We start from the raw sequence: 20762 nt of genomic DNA, 5'->3' as shown, positions 1-20762 counted from the left end.
TCCATACAGTACACTCCACTTATATTTCTCCACCCAGATTAATTTGAAGTCGTGCATGTGCTGAACTACACAGGATCACCAGCAGTAACAAATTAGGACTCTTTTTATTTGAAATTGTTCACCTTTTACACACTGACAGTTAATATACACAAGCCTTTGTGGTCCCTCTGGCCCGAGACACGGTCAGTGACAATGTGTGCTGGATATCAACTAGAATGGCTTATGGTGGATGGGAAGCTCTCTCTTTCTCACACACAAACACACACACACACACACACACACCTACACACACTGCACACACACTCATACACACATGGACAAGCACACATGCAGAAGTACACACTTGCACACACACAGATATGCGAGGACAGATACAAAAACACACGTCACGACACGTACTCTAACAATCTAACACAGCCTAGCCATCTAATGTAGACATCAACAGAGGAGGGGCTTAAAGTGCATACAGGAACAGAGGAGGGCCTTGTCTCGCTCTTATGATCAGTCACAGCCTTTTAAATTATGAGCGACAGTAATCCTCCGCTAAAGCAATGATCTTAGTGCCGCGCTGTATCTTTACAAAAAGCATATCCCTACCATATTTTAGCTCAAACTGTGCCTTGCATCATGAAATAATGACACTGCATAGTTCACGGGGTTAGTCTTATACATTATTGCGGTACAATGTAGGTCCGGGTCCGGGGTCTGAGAATGAGCCATGGGCTGCAGGATGGTACAGAAAGCAGTTATGCTGTGGCCCGGGTTTTCAGTGGGATTAGAGAAATAAATCCAGTATGAGAAAGCGCCCAGTGCTGCGCTGCAGTCTGCTTCAGCTTTAAATGTGGGATAATCCATATGAGGAGAGGTGAGAAGGTGTTCCTGGATGCATAGAAGGAGCGCAGATGCTGTCACAACTCCTTGGCCTGGTCAGGGTGGAGCACATGGTTTGGTCCTTGACAGGCGGCGCAGACCCGCCCGGGTCAAACAGGTCAGTAAGGGGCAAATAGGACTTGTGGGTGGGAGGTCCTGACAGGCCCGGGGGCCGGGCGGAGCAGTGCAGCGGTGAGGGTCTGTGTCTGGAAGAGGGTGGGGGTCGGGGCGTGGGTAGTGGCGTGGTTTGTGCGGTGTGTGAATGTGTTGCCGATGGCGGCGGCTGCTGCCACTGCCGCCAGGTGAGCAGGTATGATCTGCGTGGTCAGAGGTGGACACTGGCGCTCCTTACCCAGGGACAGCTTTAGCTGTAGGAGGACAAGACACAGTCAGTACAGTTTACATGTACACAGGGTGGACAAAATAATGTGAACACATCCTGAAAAAGATCTAAATCGACATTGCAAATTCTGCCACAAAGCATAATCATGCTTTTCCCTGGGCTAGAAATCCTTTCAGCACTACAAATACCAAAACCAATAGAGATCATATTTTTCTTCAAATACCCAGTTAGAGGGGAAAACAGACAGAGACAAATTTCTTAACTGTCCAGCCTAATTTATCAGCCAATCAAGATTTCGTTTGTATCTTACTGTTGTCTCAAGAACTGATTATTTCAGACAAATACACATTTCTAGGAGAAATAGGCTGGACAAAGAAGAGCTCTTATTTTGAATTTTCCTTTCCTCTGTGCCCCTCCACCTCCTGATGACAAATTCAGCTTGTTTTTTACGTCACTTTAAAAGTTGATATGGTGTGTATGAAACGTGCAAATGTAACATATTAAATCAGTTTGAAGACACATTATGGTGCCAACATTTTCTTCCGGTGACTGGGCTGAATTTTTAGTGCGTAGTGATTTGCCAAAGATCAACAGAAAGTTAATCAACAACAATTTTAATGTGTGAGTAATCATATAAGCTTCTCAAATGGGATGATTTGATTTTGGACTGTTCATCAGACTAAAAATACAATCTGAAGACGTCATGTCGGACTCTGAGATGGCCTACAATCTGCTCTTTGACAACGCAGCTTATCCATTTTGTTGATTTCCCCAACTGTTACAATTCAGGATCAGCAGAGACAGCATGCTGGTGTCACAAACATGAGATTTATTGCAAGAAACAGGAATAAACAGAACGCTCGGTGGCTGAGGACACTGCTGCTGTAGTGAAGCCTGCAGGCACAGTGAGAGTCGGGGCCAGGGGATCAAACAGGTGCCAGAAATCAGCTGCTAATTGCTGAAAGTGTTGCAGGTGATCTGTGAGACACCAGAGCTTAAACAGGAAACAGCCATAGACAGCAAAGTCCTTTACATTGAATGTAATTGTTTAATGGCTTAACTTATATACCTGCAATTTGGGCATGAGGCATTTTGGAAAATCGGGTGAATCCAGATCTCTTCTATATCTGACAAAGGTTCTGCTGGCAGAAGTGTTTGTGTTAGTTAAAGTCCTTTTTTGCACATTGAAATAGAAGACTTGCTCAAAGGGCATCGAGTTCTGTCGTTTTTATTGAGAGAGAATATGAAAGGACAAACAGAAAAAAGGGCCCAACCTACAGAAACAGCCTAATCGGGTGAAAAGGTCACCAAAGTTATCTGGCTTAATCTTCTGTATCAGTAATGGAAAATCTACGGTCTCACAGCACCAGGATGGCAGCCGTTGTCATGGGTTATCAATCACTGACTCAGGCATCGTAACCCTATGGGAAGCATTCTTTACTCTCCGCTCATCAAAGAAGCTCCTCTCCGTTAACTCAGTCAATGATGGGTTTCAGAAAAAGTCATTTCCCCCACACTGGTAACCCCCGCGCTTCGTCTCGGCAAACAGTGGGTGTGATTAATGCCGTCTTCTGAGAGCGTCTGCAAAATGGAAAGTCGGGCTCTCCTCTATCTCTCCCACATTGAAGCCACATGGCTCCTTCATGCATCCTACCAATCTTGTGTCATGTGGCACTCGAAAAAACAATTTTTAAAATTTGTTTTAACTCCTGGAGTGCAAGAAGGCCACACAGGACAGCGAGAACCAGAAAGTTAAACAATCACCTCCAGGAAAGTGTTTGAAGTTCACTTCTCTTATTCCGCGGTTTGTCAACTTGCCTGACACTAATTCTGCCTTGATGCGGCAGACCACACGCTGAGCTTCTCCGAATAAGTTCAAACCGACGTTTACAGTTACTTATAAATAGTATTGGACCAGAGACTGCATTCCGCCTGCAGCGTGCTGCCTCGGAGGAGCCTTGATACACGCCGTTTTTGTCAATAATATATCGAGTTTTCAAATTAAATCCCGCTGTTCCCTGCCAGGGATCTTTAATAACAGCCAGGTAACAGGTGATCTGGTCATGAAAGTTGACACTTTATTGAATAAGGTGGCGTGAAGCGGATTAAACGTGGCTTATCACTTAAGCAGAGGTGTGAGGGATTTTTTGTTATTAAGCAAAGAAACATTAAACTGCCAGATATCTACATGCAGTGCTCTCTCCCATGCAAATAGAGCAAGACAGAGTGGTACATATTGAGGTTGGGCACAGGCCTGTGCTTTTTATGTGACTGCAAAGTGCAGAGAGCGGCTGGAACGGGAGAGTGACAATGAACTCAATCTCAGATATCAAACAATAACTGTTTCTCATGGGTTGCTACGTGTGTCTCCTAAGAGGCCATTAGAGCTGAGTCACTGTGACTGTTGTGTTGACACCAGGACTTCTGTTGCTGATAAGATGACTGAGGCGTGCAGTGACTCACCGGCTGCTTGGTCTGGCCTTTCTGCGGTTTGCTGTAGGGGCTGTATTTAGGTTTGGCTGGTTTACCTGCTGCTCGGTCTTTATGACGCCGGCTGCTGATGTGCTGAAACAGAGACAGAAAACAAGTTTCAGATGACGCAGGCAGGTCCTGAGTCACACTGTATGGCCCAGTTCAGATATCATCAGCCCATTACATGACTGTTATTAGCTGTAATCACTATCACTGCAATGCTTTTGATGGGGCTAACTGCTCTTATCAGTGGGCCAGCAGATGCATATCCAACAGTGTTAAAAAGTCACAAGGTTTCATTTTCTTTAGGAACCAAAACTACTTGTGTAGGTTTAGGAAAAGATCACGGTTTGGTTTAAAATAAGTACATTTGTTACTACTCATCACATGTTCCACCACAAATGTAATTTACATGCTGAAGCAGAGAAGCAGAATATGCATTAGTAATGTTTCATAGTCTTTATTGGCCCTAAAACTCTCCTGCATCATATTATCATTCATTGTAAGTTTGAGAGTGATGCAGGGGACTGTAGTGCAGGAGAGGTGAAGGGTTGGTTTGACATGGAGATACAGAGTATACTTTCCTATTCAACTACTCTATTAGCATCTTTACTCTTATTTTCATTATCCTATTTTTTTCATTCACTTAAAACAATCTTACTATGATGAAAAACTCTGTCTGTGTGTCTGTTCCATGTTTTTCTCCTCACTGACTTGGTCAATCCATGTGAAATTTGGCACAGTGGTAGAGGGTCATGGGAGGATGCCAATGAAGCAATATTACATCAATTGGCCAAAGGGGGGGCGCTATAGCAACCGATTGAAATTGCAAACTTTGAATGGGCATATCTCATGCCCCGTATGTCACAGAGACATGAAACTTTGCACAGAGATGCCTCTCCTCATGAGGAACACATTTGCCTCAAGAACCCATAACTTCCGCTTATATAGATTTTCCTCCATTTTGAATTTTTTGAAAAACACTTCAAATCGATCTTTTCCTAGGAAGTTTGAGCGATCTGCATGAAACTGGGTGAACATAATCTAGGGACCAATATCTAAAGTTCCCTCTTGGCAAAAGTTGGAAAACTTACTAAAACTGAGCTTCTATAAGGCAATGAATATTGCGGAGGGCGTGGCTCATCACATAAAGGTGTATAACATCTCAGGGGTTTCACCCATCACCACGCAACTTTGTAGGCATATGACCACACATAATCTGAGGGGACCCCTCCATTATTGACCCCATCAAACAAAATGGGGGCGCTAGAGAGCTAATTTCTTATCTAGGCCTAACCGCCATATGGATTTTTACTAAACTTGGTAGATATGTAGAACAGGACGCCTCAAGGTGACTGGAGAAATTTAACTCTAATTGGCAACTGGGTGGCGCTATAACAACAGAAAAATGCTTAAAAATGGCTAAAATGCGACCGATCGCTGTGGCTCCCCCTTGTGGACCAATGTTGTTGTTTTTCTAATTTTTGGTATGACTAAGTGATGGTATGGTATGCTGTACTCAATGGGTATGGACTAGTTTATTTAAATAAAAAAAAAATGCAATATGAAATGATGAAGTACCAGAAAAAGGCATCCTGTACGTCTTAGATGGGATGGGATTCACATACAGTGCAATAGTGGAAACTTCTGTTTGTTATGGTTGAAAACATCATGGGAAATTGGTGGTTATTGTGTTTATGGTCCAGTCCATGAGCCCAGGTCAGAATTTTCACTAACTGGTACCACCCAAAGTGGCAAATCCTAGTTTGGTATTATGAAAATACTATAATCTCTAGATTATAGTTTAGTCATTGACATCGACCTTCAGTGGCACTAACAGTTAAACCAAAGAATGAAAAAGCCAAGGCATCTTTCAAGTCTGGTCTCATTAAAGATCTCAGTTTGAGTGCATATATGCATCATGGTTTTCATGGACAAAAATTTGTACATGCAGAAATTGAACGATAATATGCTTTAAAATCTAATTTTTCTGACTTTGTTTGGATTAAAAAAAAGGTCATTTTGAGGTACGGGTACCCTCTAATTGCACATTCATGACAGGTCATATCTGATGGTTATATGTGAACGAACATCCTAAAAAAACTAATCTTTAAACATAAATAAATGAAAATAGCATGTTCAGAAGCAGGATATGCGCTTCTTTGTGTGACGCTGTGACATAGTGGCCCCAAATTTCCAGCACTGAGTTTACTTCGATCCACCAAGTATATAATGGTGTACTTTTAATATGTTATTTGGATGTCCCAAGAGATCAGAATGATTACTATGCAATTTTCCCTGGGTCAAACCACAGGGTGAAATGATAGAGATTACCCAGTAGCAGTACATTTCAATGACATCAAACATGATATCTCATTGTTTAGGTTCCAGGACACTGAAAACGTTCAAGAGACCAATTTGAACATTCTGAATGATCTCTGGAAGCTGCAAGGCTGATGTGTTCACTCATTAGATCAACATTTTTTGTAAATAATCTTGTTAATAGCCTCTGTTGTGTGGAGAGCTTGAGTTTTCCTGTGTTTTTCTTTCGTTTGTGTGATATGGGACATATGGTGCACAGGCTGTTGTCAATTATTGAGGAACACACCCACAGCTGATTAATTCCCTCACACCTGTGCACACCTGTGAAATGTGGGGCAGTTTCTATTTAAGCTCAGTGTTGGAGACAATGGTGTTGAACACTCTTATTTGAAAATAGAATGATATATTAAATAGTGCATTTTCAAAAGCTCTTGAAATATTTTGTTACAAATTACAACTTCATTTTTTTCTGCCCGGCAAAGCACAAATTAAATACAGATTTGAAATATGTTTAATTGAGTTGCTGTCCATCTCTAAAAATACAGACCTTCAACAACACAGTCTGTCGTGTTCTGAGGATGGCGCTAGAGGAAAAACGTGTCATTTATATCAAAACGGTCCATCAGCTGGAGAGTATGAACTTTCTCAGAAAGTCTTTTGGCAATCAGATAATTTTGATAATTCTTGTGTGCATGTGGGGCCACTCTAGCCATCAGATATCAAAGATAGCTTGTAGGATAAATTTTCTGATCGAGGGGAAGGTTTGACCAGTTTTATGGCCACCTGCTGAGATACTGCTGGTTTACGTCCTGCGTCTTTCTCTGTACGTTCCATGTAATAGAAAAACTGTTAAAATTGTCATTATCTTTTTATTGCAGGTTCGCTGTGGTGCTTCATAGATGCCTGATACCTCAGCCCCGGGCTGGATGCCATTTCAGGGTAGATAGCTTATCATGCGTTGAGGTGGGAACCTGACCAACAGAGGAGGAGGGGGCAGGGACTAAAAATACACCTCCTGTCTCAAGGCGGAAAGTATTACAGCTTTAAAGGTTTCATTGCCACTGGAGCCACCCGTGGTGAAAATGACTGCAGTTATGGCACTGCAAAGTACAGTGCAGAGAGCATTTACCAAATGACACATTAGATTCCCATGTTTAATACAGTATGCCGTGTTGAGAGAGCACGTTGAGGAGTGATATTAAAGCTCCTCTGGTGTTGAAAGCCCAGAGACAACCAGTGGATCTGAATAAACAAGTGAAGTACAAGAATCTGGAGTGACACACACAGAAATCCTCTGTAACCTCAAGCCAATAAATAATTCAGTGTGAGTACATGCTGACAACAAAAGGCAGATTTCTGGCTGCGACTAAAGTCCTTGCAGTGGATTTAACAATCACACTTTTTCTCTGGTTTCAAGCTGTAACTCAAATTTGTCACGCTGGATTCTTTTCACTGAGAATCGCTGCTGTTTTAGAAGTACTCGGTAAAAGCCCCTGCATGAAAAATTCATACAAAGCCCATCTATTTTCAGTGAGAAATCTCAAGGTTAGCTCAGACAAAACCGAGTGGTTTTCAAGTGTTGTCGATGAAATTCCCCCCGTGACAGAATGATCAGCAGCTACAAGAAAAGAAGATTTGCGGAGTGCCCCAAAGCAACAACCAAGACACACATTCCTGGGAAGAGTTTCAGCCAAGCCACACAGAGGAAAATATCACAAGGCGATGAGATTATTGTCAGCTTCCTAGAGTAACCTGATTTCCTTATTTGAGGAGAGGGATTAGGAGAGACTCCGTTAGCTTTATTTCTGCTGGAGAAGTCTAATTTCTTGGCCATGTAAAGTATACGCTTAACCAGATTTCTTAGAAGTTTTCGCAAGAGATTTCAGGCGGGGAGAGCTTTGCTGTGACAGCAGAGCAGCAGGATAAAGGGAGAGATCATTATTAGTGGCAGCGCATCTCTGTATCCAGAAATTTTAATTTTAAATCCAACAAAAAGTGAAATCTGACACTGAAGTAAATGAGTCTAAATAAGAGGGTGTTCACAGATGAACAGCTAAATACTTTTAACATTTAGACTCATGCACCCAGTAAAGTGCTTTGTTACTACACAGCCTCAACGTGCTGTTAACCAAAGTGCACCAAAATGGAATAAATGAGCCGAAGAAAGAGTGAAATAAAAACATAAAATTGCAAGTTCTCATCTTGTTTGTATGCCAGATATGTTTCAAGGATTTAATATTGGGTTCTCTATGAAAAATTCTCTCTTATCTTCCTGTAAGTCATTACAATATCATTGATGACTCACCCTGAACGACAGGGTGTAAATACATTTGTTCTTTTACTCACACATGTGTAAACAATACACTGAATGATGACTGAATTCCATTAGGGCACGGTCACACGAGAGACCGTCCCCTGCTGAGCTATTAGTGCTGAATGTGGGCGGGGCCTGATGTGAGGCACATGCTAGATTGCTATTTTTTTTATGTATCATGCCTGTTTCCTGACTTACTGCCAGCCAAAACCAACGAACCCTGGACCTCCATGTCATCCTGTTGTTTCCCTCCATATGAGTTTTAAGCCAAACCATAGTGACTTTTAGAAAAAAAAATCTAACCATGTGCTCTTGTTGCACAAGGAAATTAACATTAAATAACGGTGTTTTACCAACGTTAGAAATGCTTTTGCACACTGAGTCAGTTTTTTTCGTCCAAAATTGTTGCACGTCTAAAATGACTTACGACTTCAAGTTGTGTCAGTCATGTTTACACACTGAGGGCCTAATTCACAAAGAATGAACTGCGGCCGCTGATAGCACCTTGAATTGCACTTCACTTGCACCCGCAGTTTGCTCCGTCTTAACGTCCTATTCATGAAGGATATTGCGCTAATGATATACCAGCGCAAACACGCCCACAAAGTTTGGCAGCTGAGCGCAGTTTGCCCCTGATTTGCCCCTGATTGCAATTAGCCACATGGCATGGCAAGTGTTTGGCAAAGTACTGAATACTGTAAACCCTCATGTAGTGATGTCTGCTGGTGAGTCAGTCTAACAGTGTAGGATGGGTTGAGGCTGTGGATTTGACCAAGTTTGACCACTTTATCACTATTCCCTCTCACTTGTAGCTGTTTTTTCGTTATCTTTTGAATTTAATATGAATTATGGAACCGTTTTTGTTCACGTTTGTTTCCCCCGTTTCGTAAAATAAATTATTGAAAGTTGCTTTTGAAGTGCGTGACAGAAGTGCGTTTTCAGAACGATCGCAGACTGTCACCTGTTCAACGCATCAGTACCTTTGGATGCCATTAAAGTAATAATGATTATAATAATAATGTCAAAATATTATTTACAGACTGATTTAACAGACGATCATTGCTGCCACGATCACTGGAAAGTCTGGGCGAGAGGCTTCCACAGAGGAGCGCCCAGTTTGCACCAGCTTTCTAAAGACGTTATTTACTTCACTCAAACTGCGTGTGGCTATTAGCGCTGGTGTGAGTGAATTAGACATTGTTTATCAAGGAGGCTCATTTGCATAGAAAGGGGCAATTTTTGCACCAAATATATGCATATTACCTCATTTAAATACGTGCAAATAACACCGGAGCACCGAGACGCAATCTGCTTGGTAGCGCAATTAGTGGAGCATTTCACTCTGCGCGTGCTTTGTGAATTAGACGGTATCTGTTTGCTCCATTTTTATGGGTTTAGCAGCCGCAAAAGCCACGCAATCCTTTTGTGAATTCGGCCCTGAGTCCAAAACTTTCTTTCGTCATTAAAATTTTCAAAAGAGGTTCGATTTGCAGCATTTTTCGCATCCGTCAGAGCGCTTAGAGATGTTTGACCAAGAATCAGTCAAGAAAATATGGCGGCAGGAAACAGAGGAACGGGGCACACAGAATCATTTGGTAACTCACACAGCAACTTTCAGCAGGTCAGATAATAATATTCAGGTGGATGATGATGAAGAGGAGGAGGATGTGGACCATACACAGAATGTGCAGGACAGCTCCGCCCCTTGATGCAGCTGCGGTGCCAAATGAAAGACAGGGAGGGAGTGGTGACAGCCAGACAGGTAACTCCGGTGGAGAGAGGCAAAGGAGGAAATGTGTCTTTTCATTTTGTCACATATTGCGAATTTTCATTTTCATTTTGCAAGGTTTCTGTTTTTTTGGATGACAGAGAAATACATTTCAGATGTATTTTGTATAAGACACAATGCACGTAACAAGCGTAAATAGACTCGCCATCCCGGAACGTCAACAACTGACGCAGGAGGTTACCTGGTGTGTCATATTTAGACGTGAAAATCCACTGACAGAGCTGCAATATTTGACGAATTCGGATGAGAATGCGTTTGTATTTTCTATGACCAATGTCAAACAATATCGGCTTGTTAAACACGGCAACAGTCAATGTCTCCTCCACACACACTTCTTTCCTGTTGCGACTTCAAAGTTCACCAAAGTTGAAGTCAGCACAATGCAAAGATTTGAGTTTGCTTTACGACTGGAAGCAAATTTTTTATTCATCCATTGAATGGAAGTGAATGGCAAATGAATTTTGCCCTTAAGCTGCCTTAGTTTTAGGTTCTTTGTATCACTGCTTACTGGGACACTAAAACTGAAAGGAACCACTGTTTTCTGAGTATGACAGATCAAAATATTTACTGTGAAAAAGGCCTGTTACTTGGTACTTGCTGAGTCATGCCCATGTTTGAGTGACTCAATCAAATCTTCAGGATCTGATTTAAATCTGCCCATAAATTCAGTTTTATTCTGAAATATGTGCATTTAAAGAATAGTTTTATAAGAGCGGCATCAATCTCCTCATCTGACTCCATAGCAATACTGCGAATAAGCTTATTTCATAAAATATGGATTATTTTGTCAAAGACAAAGTGATAAATAATGATGAAATGTGGTGAAATATTACTTTTGTGCTGCACCAAAATGGATCTCGACAATCCTATATGCCAGTCCAATCTGTATCTGTCTTTCCTTCACCAGCTCTTTATTTTCCCTGAATTATTTAAAAAAAAAAAAAACTTTAGTTAAAATTAAACATGATTTTATGTGGAAAAGTTAGGAAGGAAGATGTTAAGTCAGAGTTTTCAAAGTGTGCCTCTGTGCCTCTCACCTGTTTTAGCTGAGTCTCTGAGTTCACATGCACATCACACGTCTCACAGTAAAACGTTTTGTTCTGCAGGCCCGTTGACGACTTGGTGGTTGTAGCCAGTTTGCTTTTGACTCCCGGCCGGGGGAAGGACTTGATGGAGCCCACGCCGGTCCTGGCCTCGAGCATCGTCTTGTGCTTCGTACCTGCAGGTTCAAACAGGAAGCAGCGCAGTCAGTACATTAACTTCACCCCACAGAATGCCGCCTGAAGGACGTCCACGTCTGCTATCGATTTTCTGGTGTAGGAAATATGAGGGTCAGTGTGAAAAGGTCGACTTGTAAATTAGCCTAAAACGTCCCTGATCAAAAGTAGAAAAATGTGTTAAAGTCAGCCGAGCACAATGTCACGGTTCACACATATTTCTGTCTCTTGGATGTCACTGCGGGGCACTGTTTACATTAACTTTTAACCCCGGCCTTTAAGTGGCTGCGCTTTGATGTGTAAACACTATTTTTGTGTCCACCTCGATACAGCTAGTGTCAACATGTGCTCTCAGAACAGCACTCACACACAATTTCTTCAGGAACTCTAGTTTAAGATGATAAATGATGCTTACAGGAACACAGTCCACAACAAAAGCTGCCATTGTACCTTTCTGCGAACCATGGGTATGTTACATTTGTATGTTATTTGTACATATCAACATTTGTAAAGCGACACAGTTCAGATTGTGTGTACATGAGCTGAGTCAGGAGAAGATGGTGGATGGCATTTAACATAGGTGAGACAGCTGTTGAGCAGCAGACAGCAGTAGACCACTGTTTGAGACCAGCAAACAAGACATCGGGACATTTTTAGTTGTGTTTGTGACAACCAAACTGGGTATTTTAAAGGTCCAGTGTGTGGGATTTCCGGGGATATGTTGACAGAAATGGAATATAATATAATTAGTGTGTTTTCTTTGGTGTGTAATCACCTGAAAATAAGAAGTGCCCTATTTAGATGGGATTAGTTTAACGTGGAGACATGGGGTAAATTAATTATTACCAGGAATTTTAGTCCTGTCCGAACGCGCCATGTCTGTAATCATTACGGATAATGTCAGTAAAAATGACGACGACTTTTACCTTCTGTAAAACGGTCCTCGGGTAATATTGATCCCAAGCGAACGCGATGATCACATAGCCCTATGTGGGAGACCAATCAGAAAGGTCGAGAAGAAAGCACTATTCAGAGCCACGAGACTTCTGGTTGTGTTCGGTAGGCTTAATATAAATCTGTATTGCTAATCATTGTGTACACACAATCCTGATCATGGGCAATATTTCATATTGGGCTAATAAACGTAACACATACAGGAAGCAACGTAGCACGCACATGCCGACAGGGAGGTGACACAGACCGAGTTACCACTCCCATCTCTGGTAGAATACGAAGATTTCTTGTCCTGTGTGAATCGGACATTTATATTACGGACATCCTGTGGTAAACTGACATTAGTCCACATCCCTATGTAAAGCTAATCCCATCTGAATAGTACTTTAGAATGAGACATTTTTATCTACGGAGACTCTTCCATAGAGCTGACCATGTTGTTTCTACAGTGGCTATGAACAGACAAACGAAACACTGACTCTAGATAGGGCCATTTGCGATGTCGCGATGGCTGCCGTAGTTTTCCTACACACTTGGCACAAAGAAGTTTCAGTTGGTTGCAATCTGCAGTCTCAGCCACTAGATGTCACTAAATCTGGCAGTAGGGGCGGCAGTAGCTCAGTCCATACTGAACCGGAGGGTCGCCAGTTCAAGCCTCTGTCCAGACCCAATATGGAGCATAGACTGGCAGCTGGAAAGGTGCCAGTGAACCTTCTGGGCACTACTGAACGACCAACTGCTCGGGGCACCTGTCCATGGGCAGCCCCCCTCGCTCTCCATTTAATGCATGTGCAGGTCCTGTTTGTGCATGTGTGTGTATTTCAGGCCTGTGTTTATATGACAACACAGTGAAAAAACTGAATTTTCCTTCAGGGATTAAAGTAAACCTTCTTCTTCCTACACACTGAACCTCAAAGCCAAAACATCATCTTTTCCAAACCCTAACCAGGTGTTTTTTGTGCCTACACCTAACCACGCATTAACCACTGCCTCCTCAGGCCATAAAATTGAAAACTGCAATGAAAAGAGATGTTTTATATTAATGTAGCATATCTGCGGTTTGCAGAAACGTAGAATGCCAACATTTATTCTGGTGATTGGGTTGAGGAACAGGGCGATACAGCAGCTGCAGCACTAAAAATAATAATGACAAGAAAAGTTATTTTCTCAGCCTGTTGTGCAGTGAGCTAGCGTCTCCTCAGTACTCTGAAATAAAAACACTATTCTGGGGATTCGCCACCTTCTGAATTAGTTTCTTTGTTTGTCTGTTTTTTGACAAAGTTGGCCCCCTCGTCCCCTCTCAGAAAAGGGACAGCTCTATCCTGTATTTACTTTTGACATGTCCAGAACTGTAGGATTGGTGGAGTCATAGCCAGCAGGTTATTTTCTATATATTCTCTGCAAAACTTTCTTTCTTGGACTCAACAACTGAACCCAAAGACTTTTTCTTCATCCGGTCCTTCACTGTTACAACAGCTAAAAGCAACACTGCTGGAGGAAGATGGAGGGTGTCCACCCATTTATCAAGAATGGCTTACAACAATGGTTCAGCTGGCTGGTTATGAGAGGGTCACAGTCTCTCTGTTGAACAAGCTTGATCAATAACTTTGAGGTCACTTGTAATCCAGAGTGGACCGCTGTGCTTCACTGTGGAGAAGACGTCAGTGTGTTTGCGTCCGCCCTGCCCCTGTTGATAGATTGTTTGACTTGGTCTCTTGTTCAAACCAAATGTTAACTATAAAAAAATGCAAAAACAGTGGGACATTCCTGTGCATGAAGCACCGGCTGAAGATGACTCAGAGTGCTGTCATTTCCCCCACTCTGTGTGCGCGAATGGGGTTTTAGAAATTAGTTTGACACGGTGATTCAGACTAAAATCTCCTGTATTTTCTAAAGTGAGGCTGTCGCACAATACCTGATCAAAGTTGGATACAAGGTTTCTATGGAAACCGCTGCCAAAATCTACCCAAAAATGTGAAAATGTGCTTTTTGTAGGCCTGACAATTATTGTTGAAGACAGCCAATATACCTCAGTAACAATGACAAAGAGCACTTCAGCAGTGATTCTCGGTGATTGTGTGGAAATCCAGCACATAACAACCTTTTCACAAAAAGCACAGCAACATTATTTTATCACTGACGCTGGTGTGTGTTTCAGATGGAAACTGCACCACATGGAAAGGAATAATCCTGCTGAAGTCTCTGTGTTTGATGAGAAAAACTTTTGTCTTCTGCACAAATCACTCATTGCTGCCAGCACACATCTCTCACCACTGTTGTGAGCCTCGAGCTGCGACGCCGAGTTGACCGCCACTTTGCACAACGAGCAGTACAGAAGACGTCGAGCTTTCTCCTCCTCAGTTTCCGCGTCCATCTCCGCCTCGGTTTCGGCCTCAGGCTCCACGTCTGGTTCTGAGGGTGAGTTGAGAGTTGAGTCTCCTCCAGCAGCTGAGGTAGTCTCTGAGGCTGTGGCCGCCGTGGTGCTCGGGACTATCGGTGAGGCCGCAGGTGCCGGAGTTGGCGGCGTGAGGGTCGTCAGGGATGCCAAGGGCAGTGCTGGTCTGAGCACAGGGGAGAGCGGTAGGGGCACTGCTCCAGGAACGCCATCTGCAGAGAGGAAATAGATGATTTGTTTTGAATCGTACGGCTCCATTCATAATTTAGGGGCAAAGATGTTTTATTCATGTAATGTTCAACCAACAGGTGGCTCAACATGATTTGTCAGACTTTGAGATGTGGACACAGAAGACAAAACATACAAACATGCAAGATTATTACCATAGTTAGATATGAGTGTGTGTTGTGAGTGAGATTAAAATAAAGTCTGATATTCTGTTGATTTGCACATGTTGGCGTGTTCGTGAGTGAACATTTTAGTTTAAGACGCTGCCAGATCCGGGTTCAAAGAGTTTGACAACGTGAAAAAGAGCAGAACACAGATCTGAGCGATACAAACAAAAAGCAAATGAAGAGAACATCTTCACCACTTTGAAAACACCTGGGCGGCATTTAGAAAATATGCTGCAGAGTTATAAAACACGACCGAATACAGAAACGCTGAACCACTTCAGAGTGTAAGCCAGTGATACTCAACTTATGGCGCGCAGGATATGTCTGGCCCGTGACAGAGTGCAGGGCGGCCTGCCGACCATATTTCAAAATAAAATAAAGTGACTCACACTGGGAATTTTTCTGTAATGTAAATGTTAAATGAAAAAACACCTTTGAATGTAAATTAGATGCCAGAGTGCGTAAAAAAGCATCAAAATGAAGCCTCAAAACCTGGAAACGCCCCTGCGTACAACTGACCTGTGCAGGGCCTCTGCGACTGGATTTGCCTTTTGGTGATAGTAAAACATCTGATATAGGCCTCGTGTCAATTCATGTGCCAAGTCAATAAGTCAGTAAATGTGTTAATGAATAATTTTAAAGACAGATAGGTTAGTGTCCTTCTGATACATATTATTAATATTTGGTTTATGAACTGGCCCCTGGCTCCCTGTCATTTTGTGAAAGTGGCCCCAGGCAGGCTTAGTATGTCTTCTGTGAGCGCTAATAATCCAAACCACCAGAAATTAGACCCGTATAATGAAATGTAACTACATCTGCTATTTCCAAAGTTAAAACCTCCATGGCTGTAAACATTTCACAATTTCAGATTTATAAAGACAAAATTCAACATGTTTGTGTATCTGTTTGCAGCTACATGGGTATTTTAAGTCTCAGGGAATACTGTGACCTGATTTATTTTGTTTTGCATATTGATAATGACTGGTGTGAACAAATCAGTCAGTTGATTGTGAAAGCACCCTTATATGTAAAAAGTAAGGATTTACATAAGTGATGAATGATGACATGGGGCAGACCACTGCATACACAGATTTATGGACCAAAAGCAAAGCAACCATTTTATTTCTAGATAGGCAGGAACATTTGGGCAACACAGACAAAAGCAAAACAAGCAGCAGTCCAATCCAAACTGGGATCAGACTTGTCTCAAGATAAGACACCCTGTTTTTTGAGTCACCCTGATCTGACTGTATAATGATGTAAACTCTGTCTGTGTGTCTGTTCCACGTTTTTCTCCTCACTGACTTGGTCAATCCATGTGAAATTTGGCACAGTGGTAGAGGGTCATGGGAGGATGCCAATGAAGCAATATTACATCAGTTGGCCAAAGGGGGGCGCTATAGCAACCGACTGAAATTGCAAACTTTGAATGGGCATATCTCATGCCCCGTATGTCGTAGAGACATGAAACTTTGCACAGAGATGCCTCTCCTCATGAGGAACACATTTGCCTCAAGAACCCATAACTTCCGCTTATATAGACTTTCCGCCATTTTGAATTTTTTGAAAAACACTTCAAATGGATCTCTTCCTAGGAAGTTTGAGCGATCTGCATGAAACTGGGTGAACATAATCTAGGGACCAATATCTAAAGTTCCCTCTTGGCAAAAGTTGGAAAACTTACTAAAACTGAGCTTCTATAAGGCAATGAATATTGCGGAGGGCGTGGCTCATCACATAAAGGTGTATAACATCTCAAGGGTTTCACCCATCACCACGCAACTTTGTAGGCATATGACCACACATAATCTGAGGGGACCCCTCCAAATATTGACCCCATCAAACAAAATGGGGGCGCTAGAGAGCTAATTTCTTATCTAGGCCTAACCGCCATATGGATTTTTACTAAACTTGGTAGATATGTAGAACAGGACGCCTCAAGGTGACTGGAGAAATTTAACTCTAATTGGCAACTGGGTGGCGCTATAACAACAGAAAAATGCTTAAAAATGGCTAAAATGCGACCGATCGCTGTGGCTCCCCCTGTGGACCAGTGTTGTTGTTTTTTCTAATTTTTGGTATGACTAAGTCATGGTATGGTATGCTGTACATAATCACGGAAACTGTCAGTGTGTCATTCTGTCAGTCAGTCATTCTGTCTGTCCCACATTTTTCTACTCACTGACGTGGTCAATCAATGTGAAACTGCACATAGGCATTGAGGATTGGCATAGGTAGAAGGTGACCAAGCTGCCAATGGGTATGGACTAGTTTATATTTATGATGATTAAAAAATAAAGATATTCCAAACTCACAAGAAGAGTGATGAGTTATTAAGGGGGATAATTGATTATGTGCCACAGTATGTATGCCTTCATGCCAAACAAACACAACCTATGTTATTGAGAGAGACAGCTGTGCACAATAATCAGACCTTTAATCCACCATCAGCGAGTGAGATCACATTAACATGTCACACAAATAGCTTCTGTGTTCTGAGAGAAATGTCTGATATTTTTAGACATGAAGACTGCAGGGAATCAATAAATTTGACTCATAAAACAACACCGCATGTCAGCGTATGGAATACAGAGGACTTGATGCCACACATACAAAAATTTAATTTTGCCTTGGGAGCACTGCCTGATCGATGCCAGTGCCTCTGAGTTCTCCGCACTCCAGCGTCACGAAATGAAGATCAGCCAGCCAGGAGAGCAGATCAATAGTGAATTATGTCATGCTATTTTTGTGAGCCATTATATATGGTTCTTATTTATCCCAGCGGAGGTGTCGCCGGTTGGCGCCGCAAACGTGGTCCAAGTTATATCGTCACCGTCTGCCAAAGGTTAAAAGAAATACATCAGAAGTTTGGAGCAGTCGGTGTGTTTCTGCTATGACCTGTGGTGAAAGAAGTACAGACCTCCTTTACATAAGAAGAATCAGAGAGAGCTCCTGCTGAACGCTGTCTATTTATTCAAGCTGATGTATTGAATTACATCCAAGGATTGCAGCTTATTGCACTGACACTCTGGATAAAAGCTTCAGCTAAATGCTCTAAATGTATGTAAATGTATGCATTGTGGGTTTTCTCATTTAGTATTTCAGTATTTGTGGGCATCCAATCCATTAACCTTTGAAATGGGTTTGAGGCACATTTCTACTTATTGTAATACTCTCCTCTTACGGTCGACTGGCTCCAACTGTGAAATTTGCTGCACCTTCATGAAACTCGCCGCCTTCTCTGAATGCAGATCTTTAAAGTAATGAACAGGAGCAGGTGGAAAATAAATGTACGAAAAAAAAGTACATGAGCATTGAAATGAAGGGAAAAGCAATGAGAGGGTTTGATCTACAAAACTAAACAAAATCATAAAACATATGATAACAAATGCCTGCTTTAGGAGGGTTAGTGAGCAACAAAGTAGAGCTTAGATGACAGTGATGATGGTATTTGAGAGTAAAATGAATATCTGCTAACGTAGTGTCAGCTGGTGTTCACAGGTAGAGTATATTCTACATCTCAATAATCAGTTTAGCAAAGAAACAGGACAGTAACAGTAAATGTAACTGCAGATTTCAAGCTGTGAGTCAGTGTATTGGTTGGGCTCCACAATCTGATTTTTGGGTGTTGACTGTATTTGTGCAGCAACCCTGCCTGCTCTGAATCAGCAACAAAAATACAACCAACAGCCAAAACAGACACCACCCAACGACTCTCGCAACTGCACAGACTTTGAACCATGAAGCTCAGTGTTTTTATTCTCACATCTCCTGCTTTGTTAAAGGGGACCTTATATACCTGATAGGTTTCTACTAGAACATGTTTATTTTCCTCAGACTGTCCGTGCAGGAACACCTGTATCCACCCTCTGTCTAAACAGCTCGGTGTTTGCACCTGTATGTCACAGCTGAAGTTTCTTGGGTTATGTTTTTCTTTTATTTCATTCATTCCTGTTTTATTTTGAAACTCACATCTCCTTTGGTGTCAGATCACTTCACTTCCTGCCCCTGTGTGTTTTCCCTCCCTTTTGACAACTTCACCTGTGTCTGATTGTCTGTCCCGCCCTGATTAGCCTCACCTGTGTCTCGTTATCCTTCCCCTCACCAGAGTATTTAGTGTGTGTCTTGTTTTCTCTCAGTGCCAGTTTGTCTTAGCTTCCTGTGTGTCTAGTGTTCCAGACTTTTGTTTTCCAGTGTCCTTTTCTTGGTTTTTGAATTTGCCTCCACTGATTGGCCTTCTGTGTACTGAACCTACCTATTGACCAGTGAAGTGTGTTATTTTATCCAAACTGTCTCCAGAGTCGTGCGTTTGAATCCACTCTCACCTGGTTGTTACACTGTCTTACACCCCCTTTTTCCAAAAAAGCCCAGTCTACTCTGATTAGTTTTCAGGTCTTCCACAGAGCCCTCAGGAACAGCGCCGAGCTTTAAAGTCAATTTTACATAGTGGCCAAAAGTGGAATTACAAAGTCCGGGTCTGTCATGTGATGCCATTCCCTATAGACTTACATTGTAAAAGAGATGTCTGTAAACCACTGGATAATTTTTTGAGTGTCACAACCCCTGTGAAATGAAACGTTTCACTATCAGATTTGAATCCATTCAGTCTGATAACATTTCGAAAGTCTAGAAAAGCCGAACCATTAACTATTCTTATCCCCATTAAAGTTAGTGGAGTGCTTAACCAGATGTTAAGTGCGCTTGTTTAATTGACCCCACAATATGGAAGATTCAGGTCATTTCATACCACAGAAATCAAGTTTTTTTTTTGTTTAATTTGCCACTGAGTACCATCCAGAGGAATGAACTGGGTCCCGCCTCCAACGCTATATTCAGTTCTCTTTGTGCATACATGGTCTTCCACATCTTGGCGTCTGCACCATCGTTGCAGCCAGGGAATGACTGTAAAGGGGAATAACTGCAATTTATTTTGCAAGAAATCACCAGTAAAAACTTCTTAACATGACAAGGCATGTTCCAGTAGGAATATGAAGCCACACTGTGGAGAAATTAGCAGCATCTGCAACCAAGATCACATGTTTCCCTTAAGTTAGCATGTAGCTACATGTAGCAGTGTACCTGCAACTGAAGAATGATTGTAACCAAGAATAGCGGCACCATCTACCAGGAGGAAAAAATCACCAATAAAAGCTTCTAAACACAACCGGACAAGTTCCAGCAGGAATATGATCCCAGATCAGGGAGACAGTGGCACTATCAGCAATCAAGATTACATGTTTCCCTGACATTAGCATGTAGCTACATGTAGCAATGTTCCTGCAGCTGGGGAATGACTGCATATAGCAGCATTTTCTCCTGTTAAAAATCACCAATAAATGCGTCTACACACAACCAGACAAGTTTTAGCAAGAATATAATCTGAAATCAAGGAAAAGTTTCCATGTTTCCCTGACGTTTACTTGTAGACTCATGTAGACATGTATGCTAAATCTGTCACGATCTGGCATCATTTTGTCGCCAAAGTAGAAAAAAATATCGGAAACAAAGTATTCAGAACCATCTAAAGCCTGAGGTCTTTGCTCACAGGGTTTCACCTACATTTAATGAAACTTATTAGTTCATACAGGACACAGAAGTCATACACTCCAACTGTAACCAGGTGACAGCCAGCTGATTGGATCATTGTTTCTTATCAGTCACACACCAATCACAGCCCATTCCCACACAATG

The 20762-nt window shown here is 42.1% G+C and overlaps 1 protein-coding gene across 1 annotated transcript in view; it reads right to left on the bottom strand.

Moving 5' to 3' along the window:
• Positions 1-85: 85 nt before the first annotated feature.
• The window catches only part of znf385d (zinc finger protein 385D), a 135364-nt gene continuing 114687 nt past the window's right edge, over positions 86-20762 (bottom strand). The window contains exons 5-8 of the mRNA XM_033641091.2: positions 14553-14888; positions 11148-11329; positions 3677-3778; positions 86-1238 (exon numbers count right to left, since the gene is read on the bottom strand). Coding sequence (XP_033496982.1) covers positions 990-1238; positions 3677-3778; positions 11148-11329; positions 14553-14888 — 869 coding nt within the window. The 3' untranslated portion in view covers positions 86-989. The remainder of the gene's footprint in view (positions 1239-3676; positions 3779-11147; positions 11330-14552; positions 14889-20762) is intronic.

The sequence above is a fragment of the Epinephelus lanceolatus genome, chromosome 10 (genome assembly GCF_041903045.1).
Source record: "Epinephelus lanceolatus isolate andai-2023 chromosome 10, ASM4190304v1, whole genome shotgun sequence".
In the NCBI taxonomy this organism is placed as follows: domain Eukaryota; kingdom Metazoa; phylum Chordata; class Actinopteri; order Perciformes; family Serranidae; genus Epinephelus; species Epinephelus lanceolatus.
This window is presented reverse-complemented; position numbering and strand designations above follow the sequence as displayed.